At 43.7% G+C, this 19,522-nt stretch overlaps 1 protein-coding gene across 2 annotated transcripts in view; it reads left to right on the forward strand.

The window, feature by feature from the left end:
* Positions 1–19,522, forward strand: part of SLIT3 (slit guidance ligand 3) — a 593,416-nt gene that overhangs the window by 401,569 nt on the left and 172,325 nt on the right. For both annotated transcript variants that reach the window (XM_049647813.1, XM_049647814.1), the window contains exon 5: positions 1,039–1,110. In XM_049647813.1, coding sequence (XP_049503770.1) covers positions 1,039–1,110 — 72 coding nt within the window. The remainder of the gene's footprint in view (positions 1–1,038; positions 1,111–19,522) is intronic.

Consider the following 19,522-nt stretch of genomic DNA (forward strand, 5'->3'; position numbering starts at 1 on the left):
ATTTATACGTATTGCTGCTAATTGGTAACAGTGGTTATGGTCTGGGTAGATGATTTTGTACCTTAATATCTAAAAGTTTTTGTGTTATTTTTAAAATAATTGAGGTATATATCTGTATCTATAGATACATGTCTGTATGATTGATATGTATGTATATGTTTGTATGTATGTGTGTAGAGACACGCAGTTATGACTGATTACTCACTGAAATCCCAAGCAAGCTTGGGGTATGAATGAAAACAAGTGTATGTGTTTGTTTAGGGGGAAAAGGGGGAAACAAAAAGGAAAAAAAGCTGCATAGGTCTTAGGAAAGCAAACTGAGGCTTTGGGGATTCTTAAAGAGGACCCTGGTACGAGACCCGGGTTTGAGCCAGCTTCAAGACCTGACACTTTGTCCCTTACCTTTCCTCCTCAAAGCAACACATTAGCACCCTTAATGCTAGATGGGGTGCCCATGGGACCCCCATTTTGGACAGGTTTGTGCAAATGCAATTTGAATTCACCATGGCTGTCACTTAGCTGATCTAGGAGGCCCCCAGGGTGTCTGGGTCTCTAGAATAAACAGAGATGGTCATCCCCCATCAGAAAATCAGGGTTGCCAGGTTCCCTTCCAATCCCAAATGACAAAGGCAGAGAGTCCCTGAGAGATGGGAGACTGAGTGCTGTTGACCCTGAAGTGGGGGAGGGATGGCCTGGGGAAGGGGGGCCAGGGGTCTCTCTGGGAGGTGGCAAAACAGAATTGGGTGCGGTCTGTGTGCAACAAATAACCCAGCGTCTTGGCTCGTGGCCTGGAGGTGCGAGACCACCCACAGAGCCCGCCCTGGAGGCGAGCTGCTCCCGCCTGGTAACCATTTCAGCAAAGGCCATCACTAGAGGAACAATGTGAAGGCTCATAGCAGCCTGGGGCCTGAGACTAAACAGTGCCTCCAACACTCCTGACCGCAGAGGCAGCCTGTGAGAGGTTTTGTTGTCATAATGAGATGCAGATAAAGCCGGGCCTTGGTCGTTAATGCATGTGCCTCTTCTCTTCTTGTTTAGAGATCTGAGCGAAAACCAGATCCTAGGGATCCCGAGGAAGGCATTCCGTGGCATCACCAACGTGAAGAACTTGTAAGTGATGTTTTTTTGGTTTGTTTTTTTTTTGGTTTGTTTTTTTTTTTTTTTTTTTTTTTTTTTTTTTTTTGCTTCTCTACGGATGTGGCTTTCTGGCCAGAACAGGGGTGAGGGACGGGACAGGAAGGTGGTGTCACTGTGCTATGTGCTGCCTTGGTGCAGACGCCTTTGAGACAGATTGAGGGATGTGCCTGAGTGGTTTCCAGGGAACATGCATCAAGTGCCACAACAGCTCCACAGAGTCCTGTTCCTCTCTGTTTTTTTCAGCCCCAAGTGTGAGCACTAGAGTCCCGGACCTGGGTCAGAGCTTGGCCTACAGTAACTCTATGGCCTGGGGCTCTACTCAGCTCTTCCCAGGGTCATGATCTTCTGCAAAATGGGGATGATATTCTGGTGGGGGTGTTGATGCCAATGAGAAAGTGTGCTTAGTACATAGTAAGTGTTCCATAAGTGGGAGCCTTGATGATCATGACCATGATCCTGATGGTAAAGGGGTGGCTGTTACTAATAAGATATTGGAGAGGGCATTGGCACTTGTGTCCCAGGCTGGTGGGGAGACATAGCCAGATCCACTCACCGCACTAGGTGCTTGGTTTTGGGGGGTGTTTTTAGTTTTATTTTGAAGTAATTATTGATTCACAGGAAGTTTCAAAAATACTAGATAGGTCCATGTGCCCTTTTACCCCAGTTTCCTCCCAATGGTAACATCTTACATAACAGTATGATCTCAAAACCAGGAAACTGACATCGGTACAATCCACAGACCTTACTCTTCAGATTTCAGAGTATAACACACACTCATTTGTGTGTGTACATGCACATGCAGTTCTGTGTAATTTTATCACATGCAGATTCTTGTGCCCATTGATAGAGTCAGTGCAGAACTATTCCATCACTACATTTTTTTAACCTGCCAAATAACCCTTGCCATTTTTTGTCTGGTCTCCACTGTTTGCTGTTTAACAGTGAATCCTGGACCATTACTTTCACAAGGAGTGTGCCTTTCAAGTTTTCCACCCATACCACTGTGTCCATGCGTTTAGAGCATGTGTTGGGAGATGGTTTGTCTGGGCAGGCATTTCTGTCCACTGGCCTCCTACGCAGGCTCACATTCAACTTGAGAAGTCTTGGAGGAGGTTTCTTTAAAACTAACTACTTTAGCTATCAGCTTTCCTTATAAGGACTGCAGGGATATTAGTGTCCTGGGATGCTGATGATGGCTTCTAGATACAGGCTACCTGCTTCCCCTGTCCCTGAGAACTTACAGGAAAGCCTTTGGTGTTTAACATGCAAAGTACACAAGAGGGCAGAGGCATCTCAAGGTGAAGGAAGCCTAGGGCAGAGAGGACTTTGCAAGGGGATCCCACATAGGAAACTTCCCACTGCTTCATCTGGGGGCATTTGCCCAGAAGCAGGAGAGAGCAGGGTGGAGCAGACAAAGCCATGGAGAATATGACTCAACATTGTACATATAAACCAAAATTAAGAGGTTGTGCTAATTAGCATCCCAGAAAGGCAAGGCAAGAGAGGAACTTAGAGATCCTCTAAAACCCCACAAGTCAACAGTGAGAAAATTGAGGACCAGGAAAGGGCAGTGACTAACTCAAGTTCAATAAGGTTCATGATGGTTGAACCCCAGATTAACATTTTACATATGTAAAGTGGTATATCTGTTCTGTCTCATGGCTCTGATTTTAAATGGGCCAGTTAACAACAACAACAACAAAAACATTGCAGTGATGTGTAAGCAGGGCTGTGTAATTACCAACTTCATTTTTGGTTCTCAAGAAAGTGATTAAATCTCATAGTGGTCCACTATAGTTGTTGAATCTGGGGGTTGTTGTTTTCCTGTAATATGTCTAACTTCACAAAGGCCTCAGGAGCTCAAAGATTCAAGATTCTGCAGACACAGATTCCTGAATCACTCAGGAACTACTGTCAGACCCTCCTTCTCCAGGCCATGCATATATTTGTTACTCGAAGGCCTGAACTCAGCTCTGATCTTCTCTTTTATTTCTACCCAGTGTCAGCGTGTGGTCCTGGGGCGAGAGGAGGGGCAAATAAACCCACTGCTCAAAGGATGAATTAGCCAACAGAACTAAGTGTGTGTGTGGGGGGGGGGGGGGGGTGTTGATTACTTTATACTTCTAATCAATTTCATCAGGATACATTTATGGGCAGAACCTATAAGACCCAAAAGTATAATTTATATTCTCAGGTGGCTTATGGCAAAACTAGGGAGAAGAAACACATGTGTAACAAGAGAGTTTTTAGTGATTTAACATTCCACATGAAAATTGGCAAATGGGGGGAGAGGCACCTGGGTGGCTCCGTCAGTTAAGCATCCAACTCTTGATTTCAGCTCAGGCCATGATCTCAGTCGTGGAATTGAATGAACCCTGTATCGGGCTCTGCACTGAGTTGGAGCCTTCTTGAGATTCTCTTTCTTTCCTGTGCCACTCTCCCCCTACTCGTGCATGCTTGCTCGCTCTCTAAAATAAAAATTAAAAGGGTACCTGGGTAGCTTATTTGGTTAAACGTCTGACTTTAGCACAGGTCATGATCTCACAGTTGGTGGGTTCAAGCCCTGCATTGGGCTCTGTGCTGGCAGCTCAAACCCTTGAACCTGCTTTGGATTCTGTGTCTCCCTCTCTCTCTGCACACTCCACCCCCACCGCTCGTGCTCTGTCTCTCTCTGTCTCTCAAAAAATGAATAAATGTTAAAAAATATTTTAATAAAAAAATTAAAATTTAAAAAAAAAAGAAAAAGAAAATTGGCAAATGAATGGCCATGATGCATAGTAAAGGCTTGAGAGCTCAGAGAAGAAAAATGGCTTTAGGGAGTCTAGCCTAAAGGTTAGAAACATAGCTTTGGCAACCTGATAGATCTAGGTCTGATTTTCAGTTATTGTGCATACTGAGTCTATGAACTCAGGCATATTACTTGATGCTTCTGAGCCTAGATTTCCTCACTGTAGGATGAGGATAAGAATTGTACTTAACCTCCTAAGGTTTTTGTGAAAGTTAACAAAATAATGAGTATGAATAACTTAGTACTATGCTTGGCACATGGGACATAAAGTTCTAGCTACTGTTACTGCTGCATTTCTTTGTTGCTGTTATAATTGTAAAGACTTTACCTGGGCCTAAATGATGATTGGAATTCACAAAGTCAACAAGGCAAATAGTATGTGCAAATACAGAGGTAAACCTGTATAAGGTGTATTTCAAGGACACAGGCAGAGCCATCTTGTGGAGGTGCGGGATTGTGAGGCAGAACAACAGGTGATAAGATCAGGAAGAGTTGGCAAGCCTTGCCTGAAAGGTATATGGATTTTAGATGTAAGTACTGAGAATGTAGATGGCTTCCAACACAGGAAAAGTCATGATGAAAATATTTATTGTGGAAGAGGAGCCTAGGATGGGAAGAGGTGGAAAAAGGAAAGGCTGGGGGCAGGAGATGAGGCTGAGTCCAATGTAAGGGGTCAGGGCTCATGCTTGTAAAAGAGAGCAGTCAGAAGTGAAGGAGGAACCAAAGATGCCAATAGGGGCCAAGTCAACAGAAATGGGCAATCAGTGAGGTATTAGTGGCTGGGGGAAAAAAGCTAGAAAATGATGAGTTTCAAGCTCAGATGATACAAGGAATGATGGCAAAGCTCCATAGTCATTCATCGTTGCAGCCATCAAAATGTTTTTTGAACCTACTAAATGCCAACTCTGGGGGAAGCCATAGGAAGTAAGATACAGAGATCTGTGAGATTCTTAGAGCTTCCAGTCCACGAAGACTGAAAGGCCAGGAGGAAGAGCCAGACATGAAGATCATAAGTTGGCTGTGAAGTGATGTCAAGTCCTTCCACGGGCAGTGTGGATGGAGCATCTTCTGTGTGCTTGGAAATTGGTGAGCCTGACATCCCATCCTCTTGACCCTGCTGGTGAAATGACTTTGGTCTTTGAGCCACAACCATGTCTACAGTCCCCATCTTCCATGGTTTTAATAAGAGGGATATAGGTGAAATAATCTTACAGCCTTAAGAGAAAATATCATGCGGGTAATTGGAGATATAGGAGCTGAGCTGAAGAGCAAGTTCAAGGAGGGAAAGCATCTGCCTAGAGGTGATAATTGAAGTTATACATTTAAATATGTATTGGTACATGTAAAATAGAAGATGCTTTGCAGAAATTAAGTTTGTATAAAACCTATTAAGGAAACACTCCTCCTCCTACCAGACCTCAATTACCCACATGTAGATAGTCTCTCTTGTGACAAATTTTAAATCTCAGGAATGTACATCCCTGTCATCAGTCTGTTTGAGAACCCCCTCCCATACCCCCGTCCCCAGCCTTCTCTACTGCCTTGTGTGAGCTCAGGAAATATAACACTGTTCTATTCCTTAAGTAACATAGGAATAGAAGATAAATTACTGGAATATCAGGCTACAAAGTGACAGTAATTGGGCCTAACCATGATACCATATGTTAGTAATAGAAAGGGGGTGCCTAGGAGGTTCAGTCAGTTAAGCATCCAACTTCGGTTCAGGTCATGATCTCACGGTTTGTGAGTTTGAGCCCCGTGTTGGACTCTGGGCTGACAGCTCAGCACCTCGAGCCCACTTTGGATTCTGTGCCTCCCTTTCTCTCTGCTCCTCCCTTGTCTCACACTCTGTTTCTCTCTCCTTCAAAAATAAATAAACATTTAAAAAAGAGAGAGAAGAGAAAGTCGAGGATTATCTACTTTTTTTTTTTTTATAATTTTGTAGTTTTGACATGGATTTTCTTTGCTTGTCCTGACATTACCCTTCAAGAAGGAAGAAACTGTGATACATCCATTTTCCAGATGACAAGATTAAGTTTTGATCAGTGTGTCATTTGGCAAAAGTCAGCAGACAACAGTTGGGCCTAGGCCTCCCCACCTACCCTATCCTTAGTAACAGACCCAACCAGGTTTTAGACACTGTCCATAGACCTTTCTGTCTACCCAGATTCCTCTCCCCTCAGCCATGCTAGCAACAGGAAGAAAGGAAAAGTAACCAAAGAGGCTGCTAGAAGATGAAGGCAAAGAGGCAGGTGTGCAGCTTTTATCAGAGCCAGAGGGCAGGACACAGGTGGTGTTTGAACCCAGTGGGAATGGGTGCTAAAGGGACTTGGCATCCTGCCCCAGACCCAGCCAGGCAGTGGAAGGAAATCCCTAATTGCTTCCTGCTCCTCAAGAGAAGGGAGACAAGGTAATTAGCTGGGGATACCACTCTATGCAATTACTAAAAGCTGGTTTTATGGGATGGTTCCACTCTGTTGCCTGTCTGGAAGAGGGAGAGGCGGTATATTTAAAGAGAAGCAGTCAGCTGGACAAACCGATCTGGAGAAAGAACTCTCAGAGAGACCGACCTGTAGATAGAGCAGCATTTAACACAGCGGTAGCAACTGCCTCCCGTATGCACATGCCATAACAGGTTACGGGACAAAGGCATAGTGAGGGAGAGAGAGAGATAATCAGGAAAACACAGAGATAGGGAAAAAGGAAGAATTGGGAAAAAACAGAGATGACAAGCCACAATCCAACAAAGCATAAGAAGAAAAAGACAAAATCCAGTACAGATTTTTTTTTTTTAAAAAAAAAAAGTCCCATTGCCCTATCTTTCTCAGCCGTTGTGTTTTCCTCTGTTTTTCAGTTTCTATTTGCGAGGACTCTGTAGGACATGCATTCCAGAAGGGAAAATCAATAAGCCCTGTCTCTGCCAGCTAGTGGAATTTGGAATTGACGGTTTCAAAACAAAGCTGGGCAGGCGGCCTTTGTGTTCTCTAGTTAGTCTGGGTTGCCGCACTGCCCGAGTCTGCCCTCCTGCTTCCTGAGATTAATGAGGGCTGTCTCCGCCCGCCCGGTGAGCAGCCAGTAATCTTGTGTGAGGGTGAGAGAGGTGTGTGGAGGGACATGAAGCACCCATCCGCTGGTAGCATCCCTGTCTGCGAATCTCGGTGACCATTCATTCTGTCATTGTGCCTGGAACAGAGTTCACGCTCCTGGTCATACCCTGCAAGACTCTACATGGCTGGGCCCTCCCTCACCCACATCATGCTTCCTGTGCTCCGTTTCATCCCTTGAACAACACAAGCTCCTTCCCTGCATGGGACGCCAAGCCCTTGGACCTCTGTAGGGTCAGTTCCTTCAGATCCTATAGGTCTCAGCTTGAACATCACCTCCTCAAAGTAGCCTTCACTGACCCACCCAAAGCAGCTCCCCCAGCCCCCACTGTCCCTCCTCTCTATCCCATTACCCAGTTATATTTCTCCAGGGTACTTATTGCCCTCTGAAATTATCTTGTTCATTTATTTGTCAACCTGTCTCTGTATGTCACACAGAATGAACATGTATAGGCAGGGACCCTGCTGCCTCTATCACCATGGAATCCCCAGTGCCCCAGCGGTTTGTGGCAGAGAGTAAGGTCGACTAAAATGCATCAAATCAATGTTAGTTCATTCATTTCTCAAGTATTTGCAGTTGACCTATTACATATAGGAAATCATACATGATCATTATAACATTTAATATGAAAATAATATTATAAAATAACGAGATACCATTCTTGTACTCCAACAACTCAGTCGGATGAGGGGACAGACTAGTAAATGAGCAGTTGCAGAACATGGGCCAAGACTCCATTGGAGGTAAGGATGAAGAGGTGGGAAAGCACCCAGACAGGCCTGATTCTGGCTTCACTCAGGAAGTGACATGAGTTGGGTCTTGAAGGATGAGTAGGAGTTCATGCAAGGGAAGGACTTTGCAGACAGAAGGGGAACCGCATGTAAAAAAAATCACCCACCTGTGCAAAGGCACAAAGGTGTGTGAAAGAGTTGAGGCTTGTCAGAGATTGACGGCTAGAAAACGAGCAACGGAGGCAGTGGAGAGAGATGAGGTTAGTGAGGCAGGGAGTTGGGGCCTGAGGTAGGGAGGACTTCGAATGTCATGATCCATAGCATGAGATCCATGGAAGGGCTTATAATAAGGGAATGGCAAGATCAGATTTTAATTTAAGAAAGATCATGCTGGTGACAGTGGGGAAGACAGACTGCCAAGGGGAGACTCAAGTCCAGTCACCTGTGGGGATACTTGTTCAGTTATTAAGAGATGACAGGGCCCTGAAGCTGGGCTCAGTGAACCCAAAGAGGGAGCAGCAAACTTCAGAGACCTGCAGGGACTGACTGGGTGGGTGAATTGAGTGTGTCACCAGGGCCTAGCAGGCCAGAGGCAGAGGCGGCTTTCAACACAAGGCATCTCTGCCAACTTGTACCCAGGAGTAGTGCCTGCCTCTTGTGAGGAAAGCCATGCTGCCTTTGGAAGGTGGGTTGGGAAATCTGCTCACAAGGGGGCACACTGATACTGCTCTATCACCTCCCCAAGGTACAGCCAGTTTTCCAGCCTTTCCTCCTTTGCATTCGTGGCTCTGAGTATGTCAGGTTCAGAAGTGCTGATGGAGGAAGTTGGACTGGACCCCAGTCTGCTAAGTGCTACCCAAATAAGCTGTCTTTAAAAAGGGATCAGGGGTTCCTGGGTGGCTCATTTGGTTAAGTGTCCAACTCTTGATCTCAGCTCGGGTCTTGATCTCAGGGTCATGAGTTCAAGCCCTGTGTTGGGCTCTGCGCTGGGCAAGGAACCTACTCAAAAAAGTGGGGGAGGGTCATGGTCAGCCCACCTCCCTTTCTTCCTTCCCTTCGTTTCTTCCCTTCGTTTCTTCCCTTCGTTTCTTCCCTCCTGCCTTCTGTCTGCTTTTCCATCTTTCCATTCTTCCTTCCAACATTCATTGAGCCCATACCCTTACCAGACCTGAAGCAGCTCCTAGAAACAAAAAGATGAGTAAGACATTGTCCCTGTTCTTGACAGATTTCATCTTCAGAGGGAGGGAAACATATATAAATTCTTCCCTAGAGCACTCCTTCTTATCTGTTCCATGGCCAGCAATGCAAGTGCTCAATAAATACCAGTTGATTTATTAAAGTAAATCCACTGAAATGAGAAAAATAGTAGAAGACACTGGTGAATTAGATCCCATTAGTCTGGAAAAGATATGTTACTGGGTTGTTCAAAGGCAAGGAGGTGGTGGTGGTAAGTGCCCCGTCCTGGAAGTATACCTGGAATTGGCAATTGTGTAAGTGACAAGTAGAATCCCTTCCTGGCAAGATCACACAGCTTTATAGTCTGTGTTAGCCGTCCTCTATTGGGCTTTGCATATTTCTTATGCTCACTCTAAGTTATAACTGTCTGCTCAGTTGTCTTTCTCCTCCAATGGCCTGAAGCTATGTAGACAGAGAGGTCAAGTCTGTCTTGTTCACCGTCTGTTTGTTTGCAAGAGTCAGTCCTGTGCCCGGCACCTATGATAGGTGCTCAAACAATGGAAATGAATAAGTGGATGACTTTCAGAACAAAAAGACTCCAGCAATTGAAGAATTACTAAAACCCTGAATGAAAGAGCATGATTACATCTGGGAACAAAGAAAAATTAAAGCAAAGCACCAAGAACCAACCCAGAGAAACCCTCATGTTTTTTTTCCCCCTCAGGATAATGGAGCCTGCTATTCTGACTCCAGCACTGAAATTTACTATCTGGAGTATTTTCATTTGTGGATAATATTCTTTTTTAACTCACCCCAGATATGTAACCCTCCCCGCCCCGAGCATTAAATCCACAGGAAATAAAGGGTTTAAACAAGCATGTAAAATAGAATCTCATCTTTCCTGCACACTGGCAAAAGGCATAGTGATTCTGGGCTCCTCAGAGTAGGGCTTAGTGGTCTTATGAGAAATTCACCATCGGGCTGAGCTTTTGCCTGGAGATTTTTAGCTCTAAAAAGAAATGAAAGGGTGTGATCAGAAGAGTCAAGACGAGTATTTACAGTAAAGATTACACTTTGAGACTCTAGTAACTATTGATGTTCTGACTCTTTGTCTCATTGGAGTCAATGTAGTGTTTTGAAAAGTATGAATATAAGGTATAAATGGAAAGTATGAGTTTTGGAATCAGGCTTGATTAATTTATTAATTATTATTATTATTATTATTATTATTACAGCTTTGCTGCTTATGACCTGTGTGGCTTTGGGCAAGTTACTTAACCTTTCTGAGCTTCAGTCTCCTCACCTATAAAATGGGAAAATACTAGTGAGGAGTTAAACAGGGCAAGTATGTCCCTTACCTGTATGAATAATAATGCTTTACCATTTGCCCAAAGCCTTCGTAGGTATTATCTTATTTAATTACCACAACAGTCCTGCCAGATCATTAGGGAAAAGTTTATTAGCCTCTAGGTATAGATGAGGAAGTTGAGGCTCAAAGAAATGCAGGAATTCTCCCAAAGCAGCAGAGCTGGTCGGTGGCAAGGCTGGGACAGGATCTCAGGATGCATCATTGCTGTTCTGAGAGGTTAAGTCAGGAAGAGCTCTGAGATTTGGTGAGCATGGAGTGATGTCTTGTAGGAAAACAGCAGGGACAGATCAGTGGGGAATGTTGTGAAAGCATTTCTGGCTTCCAGCACCAGCCAAGACCCTGAGTAGGAATAAGCTGTGATGGTCACCAGTGGGAAAGAATTTCTGAGAAAACCAGCAAGAATGTCTGAAAGTGTGAGTTCATTTTTTAATTAATAGACTTAATTCTTTTAAGAGCAATTTTAGGTTTACAGAAGAATTAGGCAGAAAGCGCATAGTCTCTATACCTCCTACCCCCACACATAGTTTCTCCCGTTAACATCTTGCACTAATGTAGTGCATTTGTTACAATTACTGAACCAATATTGATATACTTGACTAAGATCTGTAGTTTATAGTAGGGTTCACTCCTGGTGTGGGACGTGGGTTTTGGCAAATGTATAATGATACATATCCACCTTTGTAGTAAGGTGCAGAATAGTTTCACTGCCCTAAAAATTCCCTGTGCTCCCCGATTTATCCCTCCCTCCATTCTCTCAAGCCCCAGAGTGTGAGCTTTTAAATATACAAGGAAATCCCTTCATTTTTCACAGCCTTTCCCCAATGGCTATTCCCCACAGCTATTGCCAATATTTATTCAGACCCAAACAGCACAAGTCTTTTTTTTTTTTCCTTCTTTGAGAGAGGGTAAGTGACACCCTGCAAGTTTAAGTGCCATAGAGAAAATCAGCAAGAAAGCCAGGACCAGTCCCAACTTCCCCACCCATAGCCTGAGGTATGAGCATTAGAATTGCCTCCGGACAGCTCTCCTTCACAGAAGACCTGTAATTCAAAAGACCTGCCCAGGCTTCATGTTCTGTATAGACACCACATGAACTCTGAGGGTGTTTCAATAATGGTTGAATTCTTAGGTTTCCAAGTGAGACTTCCTGGAGTCAAATGAGCCCTGGCTCTTACCACCTATGTGATCTTAAGCAAAATATGTAACTTTCTTAGTCTTGGTTTCCCATTATGTTAAGTGGAAATAGTACCCTCATCATAGTGTTGTTATGAAGATTAATAATAATTATTGCTCCTTTATCTCATCTCTGAGATTCTATTTGAATCAGACCAACACCTCTGATGAACTATCTTCTCCTCCTAGACAAAATACTTGCCTGAAGAAAAAGCGTAGACTTCCAGTGTTCTGCTTCAGACTCTTAAAAATAGTTAACTTCATCACGCCTTCTCTTCTTCCTTCCAGTGGGGCTGTCCTGTTCTGGTCTATGGCTTGTAATAGGCAAGTTACAAAATGGGTCAGAGAAAAAGAGGTGTACCTTCCCCACCCTGATCCCTCTTCCTGTACCCATCAAGACACAGAAAGTACCAAAAGAGCCCAGGGGTTCTGGTCTCAGTCACAGCTTTTCTGTTAACTGCTGCCTACTTGTGATGGGCTAGTAATGGCTCCCCAGAGGTGACCACACCCTAATCCTGGAATATGTTACTATGTACCCTCCATGGCAAAAGGGACTTTGCAGATGTGATTAAATGAAGGATCTTGAGATGGATAGACTATCCTGAATTATTCAAGTGGGCCTAATATCATCAGAAGGGTCTTTATGAGAAAGAAGACACATACTGAAAGCAGAGGGAGAAAGACCATGTGATGCAGCAAATGAGGACAGAACCACTCCTGGAAAAGACAAGGAAGCAGATTCTCCCCTAGAACCCCCGGAAGGAACACAGTCCTACTTACATTTTGATGTTAGCCCGGTGAAACTGACCTAGAACTTCTGACCTTCACAATGCTAAGAAATTATATGCATATATTAAGCCTCTAAATCTGTGATAATTTGTTATGGCAACAATGGGAAACCAATACTGATACTACCCTTAGGCTGCTACTTAACCTCTTGGTCTTGGCTTCTTCATCTGTTAAAATAAGTAATTGGTGTGTTGTGATCAGTGGATTTCAGTGTGTAGTCTGAGACAAGAGCCTACAAATAAAAAGTTACTCTTAAAATATGTTCTTTAAGGGGCACCGCCTGGGTGGCTCAGTTGCTTAAGCGTCCGACTTCAGGTCATGATCCCATGGTTTGTGGGTTTGAACCCTGCATTGGGCTCTTTGCCGACAGCTCAGAGCTTGGAGCCTGCTTCGGATTCTGTGTCTCTATCTTGCTCTGCCTGTCCCCCACTCATATTCATATTCTCTCTCTCTCTCTCTCTCTCTCTCTCTCTCTCTCTCTCTCTCAAGAATAAATAAACATTAAAAAAATTTTAATATTTTTTTAAGTTTATTTCTTTATTTTGAGAGAGAGAGAGAGACAGAGAGAGCATGCATACACTTGAAATGGGAAGGGGAAAAGAGAGAGGGAAAAAGAATCCCAAGCAGGATCCCTGCTGTCAGCGTAGAGCCCAATGCAGGGCTCAGTCTCACGAACTGTGAGATCATGACCTCAGCCGAAATCAAGGGTTGGATGTTCAACCGACTGAACCACCAAGGCATCCCTAAAAAGTTATTTTTAATAATGATAAAGTTTTAAATTCTCCCTTTTAGACTTTGGTGTTCCACATGAGATTTTGTATAGCCAAGAGACCTACTTTAAAAAAACTTGAAAAATCACTGGACTGGATAGATGATCTTTCAGGTAGGTTCAGATTGTAAAGTGTAATGATTCTTTCAGATCCATCAGAGAGGAGCTAGGTTGTGTCATTTGAGACAAAACTCAGCAGCAGAGTCAAGAAGCCAGGGTCTGGTGGAGACCAGCAGAAAAGATCAGAATAATACCATATGTCAGTGTCTGGAAACTGGTTACCCAGGTTGAGGGTCTGGGATAGGCTCACCTTCAGAGAAAAAGAAAAGGTAATGTTGGATGTTGACTGGGAGAGATTTTCTGGAACGGGGCTGAAGGTCTCTGAAATCTTTGGGGCATCCTTGTGACTGGTTACAGATTTCTGCAGCAGGTCTGAGTTCAACCAGCTTTCCTGCACAGCCTCTCTTCCTACTTGCTGCACCAGTTAGACTGGTTTGCATGTCAGGGAAACGGCTGCTTCAGGAAAAAGGATTCTTTAAGGACTTGGAGGACAGAAGGCTTGGTCAGCCACAGCGCTCAGGAAACATTTGCTAGATAAATAAAGAAGTCCTTTGTGCAGCGGGTGAGAATGGTGGTTTTCAGAGCCTGAGAAGTCAGCCTCAACACTGCTCATGATGATTATGGGTGTGTTATTGGAGCTGGTGTTTCAGAGTGCCTTGTAGTATCAGAACTGACAAATCCACATGCACAGCGCTTGCCACGTGAGAGCAGAGCAGTTCTGTGTCACCAGTGTTCAGCTCTGTAAGGGGACAGTGTGTTACAATGTGTCCATTTAGAATGACAGCCATTATTTGCCATTGTTAACAATCTTCTTTAAAGCCGTCTCTATAACCAGCCCGCAGGCGCAAGTGCCCAAAGCTAAATGACTTCTAAATGCCAGTGATCAGCTCTCAGGTACTGTGTCTGCCAGGAAAACTACCTAGCCAGACAAATAAGTATCCAGTAGATAAGATTTGGTTTATACAGCACAGGGCCCAGCAGCAGTTCTGAGATTTTATAGCTAATTAGCATTTTATTATGGAAGTTTGCACTTCTTTTTCTGCTTTCTGAAGGAATACCATTTCTTGGGCTCAGCAATGAGGTGTATGTGCTGAGATCCCTCTAAAGCCTGTGACTTAACTGAAATGCTTCTATCTACTCTCCACTCCTTCACAGAATAAACAGAGGCTGGTTCAAGAAAGGGGTAGTAGCTTCAAACAGACACTCATTGTTCTTAGTAACTAATAAGTTCTTAAAGAACCCTTAATCTGATTAATTTCTACCTATTATCTCACTTAATGCCCATGACAACCTTAAGATTATTATCCCCAGTTTACGGATGGTAAAACTGAGGCACAGAGAAAGTGATAAATCGCAGGGTCATATGCTAATAAGTGGCAGAACTGGGACGTGAACCCAGAGAGTGTAAATCTAGCACCTGTAACCGCTATGCAGGGCTGCCAACACTTAGAAAGAATTTAATGAAAATCAAAACCAATTAAACACATCCCACTTCCAGACAGGTTTTGTTTCTTCTTTGTGGAGTTTCAAAGATCCATACATTTTGCTGGAGAAATCTGGATTTCCAGCTTCTTTAGAAAAATCAGATGTGTTAATATTGGACGCTGAGTCCTGCATGGCAAACAGCAGACTGAAGCTTCCCTCTTCGAAACAGTGTGCTCTCCTGTCCCCTGCAGGCCTGCTTCCCCGGTCTTGCAGGCTTCTGAGAATCTCATGGTTGTTTACGGCCATCTCTAAGGAAGAGTCACCGATCCACCTCTTCCCTTAGCAGGATCCCCAGTCTCCAGGGGTTGGCAGTTTGTGCTTTGCTCCTTACGTATGCTACTTCTGTTCCCTGAGCCTTCATTTCCTTTTCAGTAAAAATGAAGATAATAAACCCTTAACCAAGCCATACATTTTCTCGTAAAAGTTAAATGAGAAGACAAGTGGAAAGGTCCGAAGGTAGAGCTTGGCACAGAGTAGATCCTCAGTAAATATTAGTATTCCGCACCCCATTTCCCCACGTTCTTCTTCTTCACCTTCACTGATGTGAGGAGAGATAATCCCACAGCTGGCCTATTGGCATGAAGGGTTGGAGGAGATGGAGGGGTTTGGGGACTTGGTTGGTTGTCTTGGGCATTCTCTCTGTTCCTGTATCTTGAAGACAAGCCCTTCAGTAGGGGATTGTAAGCTCACATACCAGGAGTATGTTGATGGACACAGCCTGAGCACTATTGAAGAAGTAACCGGAAGTCGTAGGCACTATGGCTAACTGGAGAGTGAGTGCTCCAGCACATGCATATAGGCCCACCTTTAACAATTTTTTTTTCATTTTCCTAAAAGAAGCAAGAAATTTAGACTTCTGTGTAAAATCATCTGATTTCGAGATGCTGGCATCTAATGCAAAATCCTTTTAAATACTGAATGTCCACACTGTGCAGGCTAAATAACACTGCCTGTGGGTCAGATTCAACCTCAGATATCTGGTGCCTCCCACTCCCTGAGGAGAGAGCCTGCTACAGGAGTGGAGTGAATGGAAGGTTCTGGTGGTTTGTCCCAAAGCCCCATGTGTCAATAATTTGATCCTTGCTAATGTGTTGGCAGGCCACAGTGCCATAATTCCTTAAGCCAGTTAAAGTCCACCAGTTTCCAAAGGCCCTGAGAGAGTGACTCTGATAGTGGCAGTCAGTATGGCTAGAGAGGGATAAATTTGAGAACAGTAGTCCTGTAACCACATCACACAGATCACTGCTAATCATTCTGAGCAGAGCACTGTCCCTGGACTTGAACTTTCCTTCTGACCACAACCCATAGTGTTTTCAGGCCGAATGCCCTGCCAGGAATTGGGTTTTGCTGCATCAGAGTATGGCACTGGCCCATTCCTGAAGTGAGTGACTTTGCCATGCTTCTTTCAAAGTCACACCCCAGTGGTCATCTTCACTGAAGCATCCCAAAGCTTCCAAACCTCGAGGGACTGACACATTCTTTAGCTTGACTCTGGGTTATTTATTTGGATAGACTGTTTACTCAACACATGCAGATCCATCTGTGTGCCTCCACCGGCACCAGCATCATCTCAACGCTGTCATTGATCGCCTGTCCTCTCAGGGCCCATGAGTCCTGTAGCCCCCCCTCCTTCCCCTCTCCCTAGCCAACCCCCATAATTTCTCTCCGTTTGTTTTTTAAAATCATAATTGTAAAGTAATCATTGCCTTGCTTCATTATGGCCATGTGTAATGTCTCCCAAATGTGACATGATGACCCCCTGCTTCCAGATCTGGACCTCATTAAGAATGCAGATTCCTGAGCCCTGTTAATGACTAAGTGCATCTTTATTTCTGGTCAAGTCCCTAGAATCTGCATTTTAGCCCACTCAGGGCTGATTCTATAAGGTTTAAGAACCATGGCATGCTGGATAAGAACTTGGTAGTGACATGAGAGAAATCTGGGTCTGAGTCCCAGCCTTCTCCACTGATCTTAAGCAAGTTGCTAATTTCTCCGAGACTTTTTTTTTTTTCCATGGAGACTAAAGGCAGTGCCTGTAGAACCCACACATAGTGAGCACTTCAAATGTGAGTTATTATCTCATGGAATTGTTGTAACAGCCCAGCAAGGTAGGTGGGATTATTCCTCTTTTCAAGATGAAATTTACACTCAGCAAGGTTCAGCAGTATGCAGAAATCACACAGCAGAGCTGAAATTTGAACCTAAATCAGTCTGACTCAAACAACTAACTATTCTTAAAACAATAGTATGAAATCAGTCCAGAATTAAAATAAGAACTAGGGGCCTGGAGCATAAAGGGTGGGGGATCCAGCCTTGCTTGGGAGATGTCTGTGAGAGGCACTGGTTGTGGCTCCCATTGACTCCTTTGTGTCTAATGCCCTGGCCTTTGTTGCTCTTAATTTGTCAACCCCTTGGAATGTTGTCAGTGGAGGAGGTGCCCTGTCCCGACAATGTATTGGAGAACTGGGAGGGCCTCATCAGGATGGAACCCAGAGAACAAAGCCTCCTTTCAGTTACTTTGAGGCCTTTGTCTCCCCAAAACAGTGTAGAGTGGAGGACCTCTGGCTTTCTTTGGAGCCTTTCTGGGCTTCTCCCTGTGAGTGCCATACAAGCTGGGGGATGAGTCTGGCCAGTTTTAAGTTTATGCTGACTACACTGCACCAGTAAACTGTGACCCCGGCGGCTGGGCTGTGAGAGGTTTGCCATCTGCCTGAGGCCGATATAATGCACACATCTTGTAGGGAGAAGGAAAAGGGCATCTAAAAAAAAAAAAGATGTCAAAACTCATCATGCTTCCTCAAACTTGGTTACTCCATGAGGATGATTTTTTACCTATGGTGGGTGGTGGGAAGGTGAAACCCACTACTATTGCTGTTAGGAAAGAAAAAACAGCTTGAGATAAGGAATTAAGCTAGTAAAGAATCTAGTTAATATATCATTAAGACTTCTTGTAAAATTAGGTTACCAAACCATATGTTCTCATTTTTTTTAAGAAGTGTAATGAAAGGTACATTTAGAAGTATGAATACAGTTTTATGTATGTGCATGTTCACATGAGAAGTAAAGTCTGAATGATATAAACCAAGATGCCAACAATGGTTATCTGTAAACGGTAGGCATTTAGGTGATTTTAAATTTTTAGTCAATTTTATCGAGGTATAATTTACTACATTAAAATGCATTCATTTTAGCTATACAGTTCAATGCATTTTGACAAGGATATAGTCCTGTAACCATCCCCCAAAATGTGCTTTGTATCTGTATACAGGCAGCCCCCACTCCCCCTTACCCACACGTCGACCCTGGCAGACACCAACCTGCTTTCAGCTACTAACATTGAGGAGCTGAACGTTCACATAACTGGTCTCATACAGTGTGTTGCCTTGTGTAACTAGCTTCTCTCACTTAGTATAATATTTTGAAATTCATCTTACGTTGTATTATCTATTGGCAATCTGTTCTTTTTTTAAAATGTTTTTTTTTAACGTTTATTTATTTTTGAGACAGAGAGAGACAGAGCATGAACAGGGGAGGGTCAGAGAGAGAGGGAGACACAGTATCTGAAACAGGCTCCAGGCTCTGAGCAGTCAGCACAGAGCCCGACGTGGGGCTCGAACTCACGGACCGTGAGATCATGACCTGAGCCGATGTCGGACGCTTAACCGACTGAGCCACCCAGGCGCCCCCAATTTATTCTTTTTGATTGCTGAATAGTACTCCGTGGTGCGGATAGACTACAATATGTTTATCCATTCTCCTCTTGATGGGCATTTAGGTTGTTTCCAAATTTGGATTATTATGAATAAAGTTGCTATGACCTTACACTTACATTTTCATTTCTCTTGGGTAAATACCTAAGAGGGAGTTTGTCTTATTTATTTATTTTTTTACCTTATCTATTTACCAATATTTCTACAGTGAACATACATTACTTAACAGCAATCAGAAGAAATACCAGAGTAGTATATACACCATATCCTGTTGTTTTAGAAAGGTGACATAAGTTGGGAAAGCAAACCTTAATATATTTAAACCATGGCTGTCTTGATTCCAGGGTGGTACATCCAACTGCTCCCTATGAGATTTAGATGTGATTAGAGAGATTCTTGAGTGCTTGCTAAGAATTCATGGGGCACTGAACTGGCAAGGATGTTGAGCAATATTTTACACTGACAGAGGGAGTGTCACCAGTATAACCCCCTTAACGAGCAATCTGGCAGCCGCTATCAAACATGAAAATATGCATACCTCTCAATCTATCCTTTTAACTCTGATGAATTTGCTTTAAAGATAAACTTGCACAAGTCCCCAAATGATGTATAGGTAGGCGTCATTTGCAACGAAGATGTCTTGGAAGCCACCTAAAAGCCCATCAGTAGGCCACTAGTTAAATGAATCATGGTATGTCATTCACTGGACTGTTACAGAGTAGTTACAAGCAATGAGATTGATCTTTGTATATGATACAGAACAGCATCCAAAGCTGATAAATGAGAAAACAAGATGCAGGAAGGTCAGTACGGTTTTTGTCATTTGTGCTTTTAAAACCATATGCTTGTATTTGTTCTCATACGCTCTTCTATATGTGAGGTATTTGTGGACACATTTATGGGAAACTCTAATAGTTGCTGCCGGGGAAGCTAAGTTCCAGAACAGGAGGGTTAGGGCAGGAAGGGTATTACATTTCACTCTAGACTTTTTGATGCCCTTTGACCTTTTCTTCATAATGTGAATATATTTACATATTTAAAAAATTGTGGGTTAAATCCATCTGATCTCAGCCCAAAGAATGGGAGCTCTCCCATTTCACTTGATTCCGTGGTATGACATAGATAATAGAGAGTGCTTTTCTGAGCAAGAACTCACAAGACTATGAGCCAGCCATGCCCCATGCCACCTGTCTCTGTCAGTTGACCCCCCGTAACTGGAAACTATGATCA

The sequence above is a fragment of the Panthera uncia genome, assembly GCF_023721935.1.
Source record: "Panthera uncia isolate 11264 chromosome A1 unlocalized genomic scaffold, Puncia_PCG_1.0 HiC_scaffold_17, whole genome shotgun sequence".
NCBI classification, from domain to species: domain Eukaryota; kingdom Metazoa; phylum Chordata; class Mammalia; order Carnivora; family Felidae; genus Panthera; species Panthera uncia.